The following is a 15,185-nucleotide window of genomic DNA, read 5'->3' on the forward strand; positions in this document are numbered from 1 at the left end:
TGAAGTACTTCTGCTAGGCACCTTTACTAATGTCCCAAACATTGATTACGTCATTGTAAGGTATCGTGTCCATAGCTAGTGTTTTCATCTGGAGAAAATGTATTGCATAGTGTGTTATCTAGGTTTTTTTTCTTTTTTCATTTCATCCCTTCATATGAGCTAAAAACCTTGGTATGTATAGAAATGTAATGCCTCAATATGACATCCCACAGCTGAGGGCTACTCCCTTAAGTGGGTGTCTCATTAGTGATATATGATGGAATCCAAAGGAAACTAACCTTGAGATTATAGCACTGGTTTCAACAGCTTTTTCCTACATTCACCAGCTGTGGGATCTTGGGTAAGCAATTCATTATTTTGTTCATTTCTGGATTTTATGAAGACACATTGTGCAAACACTGTTGCCCCGTGCTATGATTTCCAAGTAATGCATTTTTATAACAAAAAGAAATGTTTTACCACACATACGCCAAGCTTCAGAGATTTTGTCAGAATGATATCGCAGGCTTTATTCATTTGCTCAGTTGTCCTGCATTCAATAAAGACTTACTGAGCTCTACTGTGTGGTAATCTTGCTAGCGGCTTCAGGGTGGCATTCATCGCCTGCTGGACATTGACAAGCAGCACTATTCTTGTATTTTATTCTTTTATAGTCAAGGGATACATAACTTTCAGCCTCTCTCAGTCCCGGTTATTTACCTTTCACCTGGATCTGCCAAATTATTCAGGCCTCTGTTAATTGCCCCTTCGTTATACACGTTTCTGGAACTTCTTTGTGTTTAAAGTGAGTCAGTTAATGAACTAGAGAGATGCTTGAGGAATGTGCACTTTGAACAGAATAAGAAATATATGCAAAGGTCCTGGTATAGAAGCCATGTTTGTATTGGTTATTAATTAGTACACTAGTGAAAACTAATATGATTTGAATAGCACAAGAGGCAGGGAGCATCGCAAAAGATGGTATTAAAGAAAGAGTCTAAATGGAGACTACACAGGGTAAGACAGAGCATACTAAAAAGCTTTAAGATTTTTGAAAAATCTTATTCTGGTTTGGGGTCAAAATTTAATCAAATTTGAAGTCAAAATAGAGAACATAGGATGAAATGGAAGATAAGAACAGATTTATACATAACAGTTAGACGGCTGCTTGCTTAGATATTGTTCAATTATTCCAAGAGACTAGGATACTAGGGGTGGTGAGAGGGAACTAAATTAAACTTCTTCCATTAAGACATTTGTGGTAGGATTGGAGGATAGATTTGGGCCTGAGCAGCTAGTGGACTATCCAGTTACTAAATCATTTTGAGGCTGGACCAAGTTCTCCCCTATCTATAGGATAAGCAAGGTATTCCTGCAAAGACAATGGGCTCCAAAAAGCCAGTTAAAGCATATATCTTCTTACAAATATATTTTATATGCATATATCTATCCATATATATCTTTTATTATATCTTTTTTCCAGATACATCTTTATATCTTTTTTTCAGATATTAAAAATGTCAGGAATAGCCCTGAAAAAGCTTCAAATCCATGCATTGTCATGTGAGGAAGAGTCAAATCCGAACCAGATAACTGACATTGAAGTCACATGATTTATCTCCATAGTTCCATTGTTCCCAGCATATGTGAAGGGGAAAATATGACAACACTTTTGAGCAGGAGTCCAAGGGAGGGAAGCTCATGAACTTAGTGCAATGAATAATCTATTGCAAACACGTGGAGAGAGATCATGCTTCATGGATGAAAGCTTCACTCAGAACACTGACACTGATTGGCTCACTCTCCTGGGACACGGCTTTCTTAGGACTTGGGATAGCTCATTCCACTTACCAGGTCCATCCCTCATGGGCCTTTAGCTTTCCAACTAAAGAGAAAATGGCTCTGTATAGCTGAGTCAAGTGCTAATATTAACCTTACATAAGTATTTCATTCCTTGGATAATATGAAGTCATCATTATTAAATTTTTGAAGAAGAAAACTAAAGAGATGATTAATGTTATTAGTTGTAAGCAATAGCCTATATAAGGCATCAAATAAAGTGAAGAAAATTCTACACCTTGTAAAAATAATAAGTTTTGAATGTTTTAGTGAGCCAATGTCACTGCGATAAATTTAAATTATATCACTGTTTATATGATTTTTAAAAATTATGTTAATCCTTTGAGAATGGCATACAACGTGTTTTGATCATATTCATACTCTATCCCCAGCCTTTTCCCAGAATCACACTTTTCATCTAGTGTCTTAGCTAAGGTTCCCATTGTGATGAACATCACGACCAAAATTAACTTGGAGAGGAAATGACTTGTTTCTTCTAAGAGTTGAGGGAAGGTCAGGGGAGGTACTCATAGCAGAAACCTGGAGGAGGAACTAAAGCAGAGGCCATCGAGGAACACTGATCACTGGCTTGCTCCTCATGGTTTACTATGTCTGCCTTTTTTAAAGCACCAGGGACCATAAGACCATGGGTTGGCACCCCCCCCCCATGTGGCGTTCTCCCACATCAATTATATACAAAAGGTTTGTTTGCACACAAGACAGTCCCTTGAGGACGTTTTATCAATTGAGGGGCCCTCTTCCCAAAGGACACTATGTGAAGATGACATAAAACTAATCAGCATACACCACCCTCCTTTCTATCTTTCCCCTACCCCACAAAGACCAACTTGTGCTCTCCAAATATTCCTGGATGTAGATTCTGCTACTGGAGCAAGGTTGACTGACCAAGGATTATGCTTCAAGAGGATCCCGACTTTCCCCCTTCTAGAAGACAAGAAATGGCAATAGCTCCTCAGATAGGGATGAAGCTTCCTAGTCATCTTCCTGCCCGTCTTTCTCCTCTCCACAGTGGAATTTGCTGTATTTGTTCTCACGAGTTGATGAATTCATTTAGATAACAGAACCGGCATATTTACCAGTGATTTCATACTTATCTCTAAAAATTACAAAAATTATCAGAAAAAAAATGACTTCTTTCTTACTATGTAGAAGTGATGGCAGGCAAAAGGAAAGGCAATCTGCTCTGTAAGGGCACAAACGAGACTGAGTGAGCTGTAAATATAGCCCAAATTCAAATGGTAACCTTTATTTAAACATCATGAGAGGACTGGGTGAGGAGGCTGTTTAGTTTTGTTTGTAACTTGATTACCTGATTCTTCAGAGTGAACCTTTTAGATGGCAACATCATATTAAAATGTCAGAACATTGGACATGCTTTCTCATGTCCAGGGTTCCATCGAGGTATTATTTATGTATTTATATATTTATTATTTATTTCACTACTCAATGAAAAACACAGCTCTTATCCCCAAAGGGAACAAGAAAGAGTTAACTCTAGAGTCAAATTATAGTGACAGCGGCCCAGAAACACAATTTTTTTTGAGATTTCTTAATTTATTTTTTAACATTTTTCTTTATCATACATTACATTTTGACTACATTTTTCCCCTCCCTGAGCTCCTCCCAGTCCCTCTCACTACCTCCCCTCTCCCTTAGAAACAACTCCTCCACTCCCCTCCTCAAAGAGGAACAGCCTCCCAGGGATATCCACTGGATATAACCTACTAAAATACAATAAGACCAGGCCCAATCATATTAAGGTTGGACAAGACAGCCCAGTAGATTGGGGAAAGGTCCCAAAGACAGGCAAAAGAGCCAGACCCCCCACTCCTGCACCCATTGTTGGGAGCCCTGCGGAAGAAACAGGATTTGTGTTGCCTGGGTTATATGTTGCAATGTGGAAACAATTCCATGGAGTTTTAAACATAACAGAAAAAAAATAAAGTTATAAATCAAGACATTTGTAAAACATTGTAAAGACAATGTGTAAAACATTGGTGGAAACATCATATAATCAGGTTACAGCAAGATGGGGGACAGGGTCTGCCTTAGATGTTATGTGACATTACCTCAAACCTAAGGTTCAAATAACTCAATATATTTCAAAGATTTTATCTATTTGTTAGGGTGACGGTGTCAAGTATGGCTAGTAGCAGGATACCTTTGAGCAGACGTGTGTGTGTGTGTGTGTGTGTGTAAGAGAAAGTGTGTGTGTGTGTGTGTGTGTGTGTGAGGGAGAGAGAGAGAGAGAGAGAGAGGAGATTACAATCATGTGAGATTTTATCTTAAAATCTGCCACTCTAGTTTATTCTGAAAAGTTATACGATTGGTATCAATTACATCAAGCCCTAGAACTCATTTCTATAAATCGCTGCCTCTGAAACTCATGATAGCATCTTTCATTTCTGCACTCATAATATCTCTGACAAGTAGAATCATTTCCAGTGTGTTATTTTCTGTAGCTGTTAATTCAACATTAAGAATTAATCTTTTTGCAAGAACACCAAAGCTACCCATACCGTCTAGCATTTTATGCATGCGTTACAGAGTGAAGCGTAGACAATTTAAAAGTTTTCTGGATGCAGTACCATGGCGAAGTAATGTTCTGAAGAATAATACATTTGATTGAGGTTATTTCCTTCTGTGTTCTGTGTACCCTTTAGCTCTTTAAGACAAAGCATCTGTCTTCCTGTCTAGAGCCATTTTCTTTTCTTATTTTAACAACAATCACCTGCTTACCTTTATTTTTCCTTTTATACATTATGAAAAGTTAGAGAAAATAATTAGCTATTTATATGTAGTCTATTTAATAATTTTGTGGAATCCAACATCGTCAGGAAATAAAAATAACTGTAGCATTCAAGCTGTACTGCCAATGACAATACACTGTGGGCCTGGATATTGCTATTGGGTAGTATTTAAAATCATCCCTTTTCCCCCTTTTCAGGACATCGAATCACTAACAGGAGGGCTGGCTGGTTCTAAAGGGGCGGATCCACCGGTAAGTTAGACCCTCATTAGATGTAAGAATTTCATTTCATAAAGAGAGACTGTTTACTACATGTCATATATTGAGGCTTGCTGAAAAAGTGTAACATTGATTTTAGGGATGTTCGGGTGGCTTGAAATGGTAATTTCTCAAATTAATCTATGTTCAAACTGGCGACACGGAAATAAATAATTAGGGTGTGGCTTACTGGTTAGCATCTGCCTAGCATATACAATGCCCTAGGTTCAATTCATATTGCAAAAGACGAAAAATAGTAAGTTTTTGAAATTATGAATAATTCCTATTCTAATAATAGGCTGTAATTGAGAACTTATAATTCTAAAGATGAGTATTGGATTTGAGTTTTATAGTATTTGATTGTTACACAGGAAAACGACAGCATGCTATGTTTTGTACTTATTCTCTATAATGTTTCTTTCTTACTCAACTCGAAAGTGTTTTGGGTAGCTAAGGAACAAGTTCTCAAGTTATGAGAGCTATAACTTTTATTTTTTCATTTTAGTGGTGTGTAGCATGTATGTGTGTGCCTACATATTTGAATGTATGTAGGTACAGGTTAGGGATCACCTGCACATGTGTGCATGTGTATGTAGAGGCCCACAGTGAATTTTAGGAGCAACCCTCAACTGCTCTTTGACCTTTTCCATGAGGTAGGGTCTGGTCTCTTATGAAAAGCCAAAAATCATTTCTCTAGCCATTCTTATTAGCTAGCTTGCTCTGGTAATTACCTGTGTCCTTCTTTTAAATACAGAATCACAGGCAGGCACAGTGCCTACCAGACATTTTTGTAGGTTCTAGGGACCCAAACCGTATTCTGAATGTTTGAGGGGCAAGTGCCTAACCACTGAGCAATAAGACCCCAAGGATGAAGTTTAAGTGGTGAGGGGAGCTTGATGTATTGGAACATCATAGTTTTTATGGAGCAGCTGATTCCAGATGGCTTCCTTGTCACTTCAGGCTTGAGAAACAAAATTCAGAGTATATAAATTAAATAATAAGTAATATCCAGTTTAGGTTAGCAAATGGTCCATTGGTGGATTTTTATCACTCTTTGCTTTATCTGATTGTGGTGAGATTTCATGAGAAGCATGCATGTGCTGGCTAATTTGAGGTCAACATCATTCAAGCTAGAGTCATTTGAAAGAAGGGAATATAAATTGAGAAAGTGTCTCTATAAGGTTGGGCTCTAGGGTGTATTTTGATTTAGTAATTGATGAGGAGGGCCCAGCCCATTGTGGGTAGTGCCGTCCCTGGGCTGGTAATTTTGGATTCTATAAAAAAAAGCACACTGAGAAAGTCACGAGTAACAACAGTCACCTACAGCCTCTGCATCAGCCCCTGCATTTAGATTCCAACTCTTGCCTTTCTGTCCTGACTTCCTTCAGTTAAGGACTACAGTCTGGAAGTATAAGCCAAATAAATCCCTTCCCTCCGCAACTTGCTTTTGGACATGGTGTTTCGCCTTATAAATACCATAACATGAACAATACGTGGCTCAAGTTTATCAGATTTAGCTCCCTTCAAGTCTCAGTGAATGCTACAATGATAACTTGGATTGCAGCTGCTTCCTGTCTAACAGTAATGTGCTGTGTGATACACTATCTAGGAAGAGCTCACCAGCATTTCCCATTTCCTCTCTGTAATCATCTTTTACGTTCTTACAGGAAACATGTTTCGATTCACATAGGTACTTAAGCTATCCGTAGAACTTTCCAGCATTGTAATGTATGGACAGATGAACTATAAGTGAATTTAAAAAATATAGTAACATGATTGACACAAGGTGTTATACTTAAATGTTGTAGGTGACTGCTTAGGTGACATATGCCACCTTCTGCTTTATACACAGCATGTACATAGTAACAAGAAATATATAAGCAGAGAATGAATGATTTGAAAATGATTTGTTTTTCATCCACACCAAAACTATATTCCTTCTCTAAGTGCTGACAAAAATCTGAGCTAATACTTACATGTTAAAATTAATGACTTCATCATATCATTTAAGAAAGTGCGTTTCCCAGTAAAAATTGTTGAGTGTTCAGGTAGTCTAGCTATTAAAATACATACACACAGAGAGACACACATAGAAACACACACATACATGGCTTCTGTTTGCAACTTTTTCAATTGTTTTCCTTTAAGCATATTTTTTAAAGACACAGGTTGTTTATGATATTTATTTTAACAGGATAATGAGTATTTTGCTGTTATGCTTATCTATTTTGAACTTATTTGAATATATTTGTCTTGTAACTTTGACAAATGAGAAACAATTGAGCTGTAATGGTTTGTAAATGTACAGGTGATCTGGGTATTCATTAACAGGCAATAATCTGCTGTCTCACATGATTGAAGAGTTAGCAGAAGCATAATGTCATAAACTTTATAATGGGGAATTGCATTTAGCTCTTTCTAAATTATATATAAAGAGGTCTCAGTATGGAGATGAACAGTAAATGGTAGCTATGGTTTCTTCTTCATTTAAAAGTAGTCTTTTAGTCTAGTAGTAGAATTCTTGCTTAATATGACCGAGTCTCAAAGTTTGATTCCCAGAACTGTAAAATCACAATTAAAAGGAAAAAAGTTATAAAATCAAAATTTGGATTAAATTACACATATTTAAAATTTAGTGGAAGTTTATTTTTTAAAATATGTCATAATAGATAATCAAATACTCATTTCAATTTCAAACATTGACTTTGGTACATGTATTCCCAATATATTTATAAAACCATTCTACAAATTTTGCCCATGAAATTTTCATTGGTACGAATTTCAAAGTCTCTTAAAAAGTAAAATTCAGTGATCAAGAGCTTTGAATTACTGAAGGAATGGTTTCATATGAGGATGTAAAACAGCAGAGTGATTTATTTTGTAGTTTAATCTGATACCAAGACATTTTAAAGAATAAATGGAATATTAAAATGAAAATTTTCCATTAGGTGCACATACAAATTAATTTTGAAGAATAAAATTGTAGAACTGTATTATGACAAAGAGTAGGATGTGTTTAATTAGTTCACCCTATGATATTATTAATAAATGGAAAGTCAGGTAAGATTAAATTTGCAGGACTCTAGAAATGTTTAATATTAGTTATTTTAATAATAAAGGTTAAGTACAGATTTTGAAAACTCAGTAAGACTGTTTCATCAGAAAGAGAAAGCAATTTGCTATTTTTTTCTGAGGTAATTCAAGAAGATATCAGAATGGCTTTAGTTTTTTCAAGAGTATGTTATTAAGGATAAACTTTGTTAATTAAATTTATTCATTAATTTGCATTCTGGCCTCAGTAAATTCCTCTCCCCTCCCTGACCCCATCCACCCCTCCTCCATCTTTGCTCAGAAAGGCAAAATCCTCCTGCGGGTGTCAACAAAGCATGGCATATCAAATTGAGGTAGGACTGAACTCCTCTGCTTGTGTTAAGGCTGGGTAAGGCAACCCAGCATTAGGAAGAGGTATTTAAAACCCAGCCAAAGCATTAGGGACTGGTCCTATTCCCCCACGGCCAGTAGATGGATGAGCAGACCAAGCCACAGAACTGTCACACACAAGCAAAGGGCCTAGGCTGATCCCTAGCTGTGGTCCACAGTCCATAGTCTGTGAGCTCCCGTGAGCAGAGCAGTCACTTCTGTGAGTTCCCTTATACCTTATGATGACCCTAATACCCCCCCACTCTTTACCCACCCCACTCACTCAACCCCTATGTCTTCATCCCTACTGGGTTCATATAATCCTCTCTTCTCCTCAAAAGGATTTCCTGTCCAAGTGCTTGACTGGAGATGTCTAAATTTGTTTCCATCAGTTACTGGACTAAGGTTCCGATAACAACTGGAGTAGGTCTCAAATCTGATTAAAGAAGATAGCCAGCTTAGGCTACCAATCCACTATTGGTTGGAATCTTAGCTGGGGTTCATCCTTGTAGGTTCATGAGAGTTTGCCTTGCATCAGATTTTCTGGTTTCCTAGTCTCTCTGGGACTGTGGATTGTAGCATAGCTATCCTGTACTTTACAGATAATATCCATTTATGAGAGAGTACATACTATGTTTGTCTTTCATGGTCTGGGTTACTCACTCAGGATGATGTTTTTTTCTAGTTCCATCATTTCCCTTCGAATTTCCTGATGTCGCTGTTTTAAACAGCTGAGTAATAATACTCCATTGTGTAAATACGCCACGTTTTAAGGATATTTTAAAATAGAGAATCAAACAATGATGCTGTTGAGAATAGTGTTTCAGTTCTAAATTGTTTTTTTTCTCATTTTTTTATTAAAAATTTCCATCTCCTCCCCTCCTCCTCCCCCTTCCCTCCCCTCCCTTCCACCTATACCCCCACTCCCTCCCTCTCCAGGCCAAAGAGCCATCAGGGTTCCCTTCACTATGTTAAGTCCAAGGTCCTCCCAACTCCCCCCAGGTCCAGGAGGGTGAGCAACCAAACTGACAAAGCTCACAGTGAGCCCGTCCATGCTGTAGAGTTCAAGCTCATCGCCGTTGTCTTTGGTTTCTCAGTCCTCCTCCACCGTCAGCCACATTCAGAGAGTCCGGTTTGGTCCCCTGTTCCATCAGTCCCATTCCAACTGGACTTGGTGGTCTCCCGTTAGATCTGTCCCACCGTCTCCATGGGTGAACGCACTCCTCACGGTCCTGACTTCCCTGCTCATAATCTCCCTCCTTTTGCTCCTCATCAGGACCTTGGGAGCTCAGTCCGGTGCTCCTATGTGGGGCTCTGTCATTTTCTCCATCCAACGCCAGGTGAAGGTTCTATGGTGATATGCAAGATATTCATGAGTATGGCAATAGGATCTGGACATTTCTGGCACCCTCTCCTCAGCTGCCCAAGGAACTAGCTGGGGGTGTCTTCCTGGACACCTGGGAACCCCTCTAGAGTCAAGTCTCTGCCAACCCTAGAATGGCTCCCTTAATTAAGATATATAATTCCTTGTTCCCATATCCACCCTTCCTATATCCCAACCATCCTCTAAATTGTATATTTATCCCAGAATAATAACTCTTCTATTACCAAGAAAAATGTTGTCTGTTAAATAATAACCTAAATTTGTCTTCAAAATTTTCTGAAAAAAAAATGTTCTACATTCAACATATGCTTCCAACTCATAAAACTTAGATCACAGATTAATAGGCAGCATAAAGAGTTAGTATATGTTCAAATAGAAAAATTAAATATAAAGCAAACTAGATAATTGCTAACCAAAGAGCAATAGATAATAGCTAAATAGTGCTCATTTGTTTGTTTCGCAGTGTTGGGAGAAAAAAAACACAGTCTTGCTTGCATATGCTAAGCTTGTCTTTACCACAAAGCTATATTTTTAACCCCAAAATCATAATTTAAAATATAAAATATATTCCTTGCTTGAAAGGTATGTATTCTACATCGGTCTATTTAAGCAAATATAATTAAAATATTTATAAAATGATTTGAACTCATATTTCACAGACACAGACTTTTTCTTGCAAATAATAGCTCAACAATAGAATTTTCAAAATGGCTATGCAGAATATACCATGTAACATGTATTACAGATGGCCTGTAATTTACAAAAAAGAAGTTGTACATAGGATACATTCAAATAGTCATATAATTCATTGTAAAGGAACTGAATGCCTACAGGTTTTGCTGGGAACCCTAAAACCAAGCACCCCTTTGCAGTGAGAGATGACTACATATCACTTTTGCATTTTACAATTATTACCAAAATTTAAATGCACAAAAGATACTCAGTAACTCTTAGGAACCACCAGAACTGAGGTGATCAAATTTATGACTTCTTCCTACAAAGACCAGGGTGAGGAATAGGAATCTCATTGCAAAGAGCCAAGAGAATTTGAGAAGCTGAAGACCTAGGCATTGGAAAGCAGGAAACTGGGTTGCACATCCATTTGACACCTGCAGTACGAAGCATTATTCTCATGAAGCATACAGGTGTTGACTAGCCCTTGGACTGGCACGGAAATTCTTCCTAAGCTGCAAGTTAAATCCAAGTGTATGCGTTGGGCTTAGAAAATCAGGTTGGCCTCATCAGAGGAATGGACTGAGCTCCCAAGGTCCAGTTGAAAGGCAGAAGGAGGGAGAAGACAAGCAAAGAAGTCAGGACCATGAGGGGTTGGTCCACCAACTGAGGCAATGTGTCTGCTCTAATGGGAGCCCACCAAATCCAGCTGGACGGGGTCTGAATGAGCATGTCATCAAATCGGACTCTCTGTGGCTGACAATGGGGGCTGACTGAGAAGCTATTGATAAAGGCACTGGGACTTGTTTTTACGGCATGTTCTGGCTTTTTGGGACTCTAGTCTATATAGATGCACACACAACTCCCTAGGCAAGGATGTAGCTGGGAGGGTCTTGGACTTCCCACAGGGCAGGGTTCCCTGCCCTCTCTCAAGCAGGGTGAGAGAGGAAGGAGGGGTGTGGGGAAGCGGGAGGAGATTGTGAGGAGGGAAGGAAGTGTAAATAATTGAATGGAAAATTGAAAAAAAAAAGAAAAGAAAATCAGATTGACAAAAGGAAAAATGTAATGACACATATTTCATCAGAACATGTACCAAAGGATTTATGGATTTATTTTCATATTTGGTTATATTCTGGAGTAAAATTTGGAATACATTCTGTTTCTTAACTAGCATTCATATTCTGAAAAAACTGATGCTGCTTAAGGTCATTGTGAATGAAATCTAATAAGGAGTGATGTGGACCAAACTTAAACAACATGAAGCATGTTCTTGACTACCTTGTAACACATATCAAGCAAATGGGAACACATTTCTTTCTACTCTAGGGTATAATTGGGGTTTAAATCTGTCTCGTTGCCTCACCCAGAAATTACAGCAAGAATGCCACTGGGAATGTTGTTCCTTGGGTTTCGTTTTCCCACCATAAGCAGTACGTTATTTTTGTTTGCTGAATTTTGGACTGGGTCTATTTTTAATTGTTCTAAGATTCTTTTTGTTAAATGCCAATGGTGTTCTTCAGTTCTGGAGAGCGATGGATAAATGAATCCCCATACACTTTGTCCCAGGCGTGATGCACACAATGTCCTGAACATTCTTTAGCTCTATTAATTTCCCCCACCGAAGAGCAGAAATTGCACAGTCTGTGTTTTTGTACTTTCTGTTCAGATTTTATAGCTTCTCGATAGTTCTTGCAATTTGGGTACACACACTGCAGAAATATTTTTTTTTTAAATTCAATTTCCTGAGACTGTTGCTTAGAGAAGGTTATAGGTTTTTCTAATTATAAATGGACTTAAAATTTTAAAACTTCCCAAACTCATTCTAAGTTTGAGTTTTCTCAGTTTACTCATAATAAAATCTAAAGTAATATAAACCTTATTTTTGATCTAATTTAATTATTGGCATCACAAATCTCACTTCTAGCATTTTTCATTCTATTTACTTCAAATTTGGTGAATGTTTGGGTATAAATCCTGTACTAAGTATTTGATTAGGTTTTAGAGTTTTACAATATAATGGGCATACAGCTTGGTAAAAACTAATTAAAGCATCATGTAGGTGAAGGGTTAGGTGTAAGCCGAGTGAAAAGACCACTAATCCAATTGAGGAACACACAGAGACAGCAAAGTAAGGTACCACTTTACAGTCGCAGGGCAAATAAAACAGTTCCGGGTGAGGAGATGTGGTATGTAAGAAACTGCATCTATATAGACCAAAAGTAAAATACCTGTGTGTGGACAGAGCAAGGAATAATCTCTGGATGGGAGATATGGTAAGACCGAATGCTAAAACAAATAGGTTGGAGAAGGACATGGGAGAGTTTGTATTCGGTACTGAGAAAATTAAGGAACTCTAGGAGCTTTCAAATGTGAGGACAACCTTTTTGGATTTTTCTTTATAATATCATCTTGGCTACACTGGAGAATATATCCGAGGAGAACAAACAAGAAGATCCATGGAAAGTTTCTTGCAGTCATCCGAAAGTGATCTTTACCATAGATAAATAGTAAGTGTGATAGTAATCACGAAAGGCCAGTGGAAGTGGGAGGGACTAGAAGAATAATATCTATAATAGGGTTCCAAAGAGCTTAGGTAGAAACCATGTATACCAATGTTCTGTAGCACAAAGGAGGAACTATAGCTCAGTGCAATTAGTCTGGCTTTTTAAAAAGAACTGGAAGAGAGAGCTTCGAAAGCTCCAAACACAGCATCATGTTAAGATAGAAACGTAAATCCTCACAGATTCGACCAGAACATGCTGAAATAACGTACCACGCTCCACAAATGCAGGTAATTGTATATTAATAACTTTTAAACTGAGAAACTGATATGTCATTGGATGCTTATTGTATGGACCTTGTACTCTTTTCTACCAACATTTATTTTCTTTTTTGATGTTTTTCTTCTTTTTTATTAAGGATTTTTCTAATACATTCTTTTCCCATTTACAATGCCCTCCCCGTGCCCACCCCTTCCCCTCCTCCTGCTTCCTCCACCTTTCCCCATTTACTTTCTTGATTCTGAACTATTTTATCAATTAATAGTAAATAATCTTTAATCTTAACAGCTGAATAGGTAACTGAAAACATAGCAACTATGTTGATAAATTTCAGACTTGTGTGTTCAACTAAATATTTAACAAATCCTCTGGAATATTTAGTGTAATTTAAACCACTGCAAGTTAAACTCATAAACCTGACGTTTTGTACCCCTGTTCGCAAGGCTACTACAATTTTACCCGTATCAGCAGTAGCTACTTCATACCTATTCTGTCTGGAAGCAATAGCTACTAAGCTGTATGGCAAGATATATCTTCACAGTTATTCTGGAATACACCAGAATAACTCTCACTACTTCTCTTAGACTAGCTCAGTGGTCACACCCGCAATCTTCCTTAACATCTGAGTTTAGTAAAAACCACCAGGGTTGATATTTTTGTATGTAAGTAAGATCATGGCATAAGTTTGCTTAAGTCTTTGTTGGATTTCCACTCATACGAAATTTTCCAAGTTCAATAATGATAAAAGTAGATTTCAGACTTCGGTGCTGTAAGGTTGTAAGTAGGGAAACCTCTACAGTGAAATTTTAGCTGGAGGAAAGAAATGGAACCCCAAGAAAACTTAAAACACAGTCTATTAGGAGAAATAACAGCAAATGAAATCAAATGGAAAATAGACTATTGTAGATCGTACTATGTACATCGTACTATGATGTTTTGTGCAAGTGCAGAATATACCTGTGGGTTCACACGAAGATGTAGGTGTAGGCAAGTTCACCCGAGATAAATATAGTTGTTTTTCTTAATTACTTGGCATCATAGAGACCATCACTTGTATCTGAAGCTCACAGGACAGGCTAAACCTCTGAGATTTACGGGACTCTGTATGCTGTCTCTGGATTGGAGCTCCATATAAGAAGTACTGGAATTAGAGATACGCATTGTCACGTGCAGGATTTTGTTGTCATTGTTTGTTGTTGTTCATTTTTCTTATTTGTGTCATTTTTGGGGATGATGATGGAAATATAAACTCGGACTTTCATCTTGCCAAGTGTTCTCTTTATCCGCTGAACCACTTCCTTTGTCTCTATATTGTTTAGCATCACTTGCATATGAGAATCTTTTTTGCCTGTTTTTAGTTGAATTTTTAATTGTTTGACAGTTTCATACATTTATTTAATGAATTTTAGTCATTTTCACTCTGTACTTTCCCCCAATAGCCCACTCACTCCCCCACTGGCATCTTTCCTTGCAAGGCGTTCCCTCCTACATTCCTGTCTTCTTTTTATATGTGGCCCACTGATAATTAGAGCTCCCTGCCTGAGCGTGGGTGGGGAGTTACTCAGCAGAACGAGGGCAATTTATCTGTGTCTCTTTAGTGCAGTGGTTTCCGTGTATGTTCACCTTACTCTCGGAAGCCTAACATTCCCAAGAATGCCTAGACTATTACAAGTTACTGATGAATATTTGATGAACAAATAAGTTAGAATACGAGGCTGGTAATAGTAGGTCTTCAGATGGTGAGACTTTGACTGAGTTTATGAACACATCAAGGAATACGAAGCTCAAAAATGTAGAGAGGAATTTCTCTTATTTCGCTGAAAGCTCTGTGTTAGAACGTCTGCATAGCTAGAGCCAGATACCTGACAAAATATTTAAAGTAGAAAATGCTAATCTTAGTTCAACAGTTTCAGAGTCTTCTGCAAGTGGTTGCTTGGGACCATAAACTTGAGAAGAGCATCATAATGGCAGAAGAGTGCGCTAGGGGAATTTCTTGACATCACAGTGAACAAGGAGCAGTTTAGCTGGAGGTGCTTGCCAACAGCCCAGGGATCTTCTTGTTTTAGCTAGATTCCACCTTCTG

At 37.9% G+C, this 15,185-nt stretch overlaps 1 protein-coding gene across 1 annotated transcript in view; it reads left to right on the forward strand.

Annotated features, from left to right (window-relative positions):
* The window catches only part of Ppfia2 (PTPRF interacting protein alpha 2), a 404,134-nt gene that overhangs the window by 69,730 nt on the left and 319,219 nt on the right, over positions 1-15,185 (forward strand). The window contains 1 exon segment of the mRNA XM_038314717.1: positions 4,787-4,840. Within this exon segment, the coding sequence (XP_038170645.1) occupies positions 4,787-4,840 (54 nt within the window).

This window comes from Arvicola amphibius, chromosome 17, assembly GCF_903992535.2.
Source record: "Arvicola amphibius chromosome 17, mArvAmp1.2, whole genome shotgun sequence".
NCBI classification, from domain to species: domain Eukaryota; kingdom Metazoa; phylum Chordata; class Mammalia; order Rodentia; family Cricetidae; genus Arvicola; species Arvicola amphibius.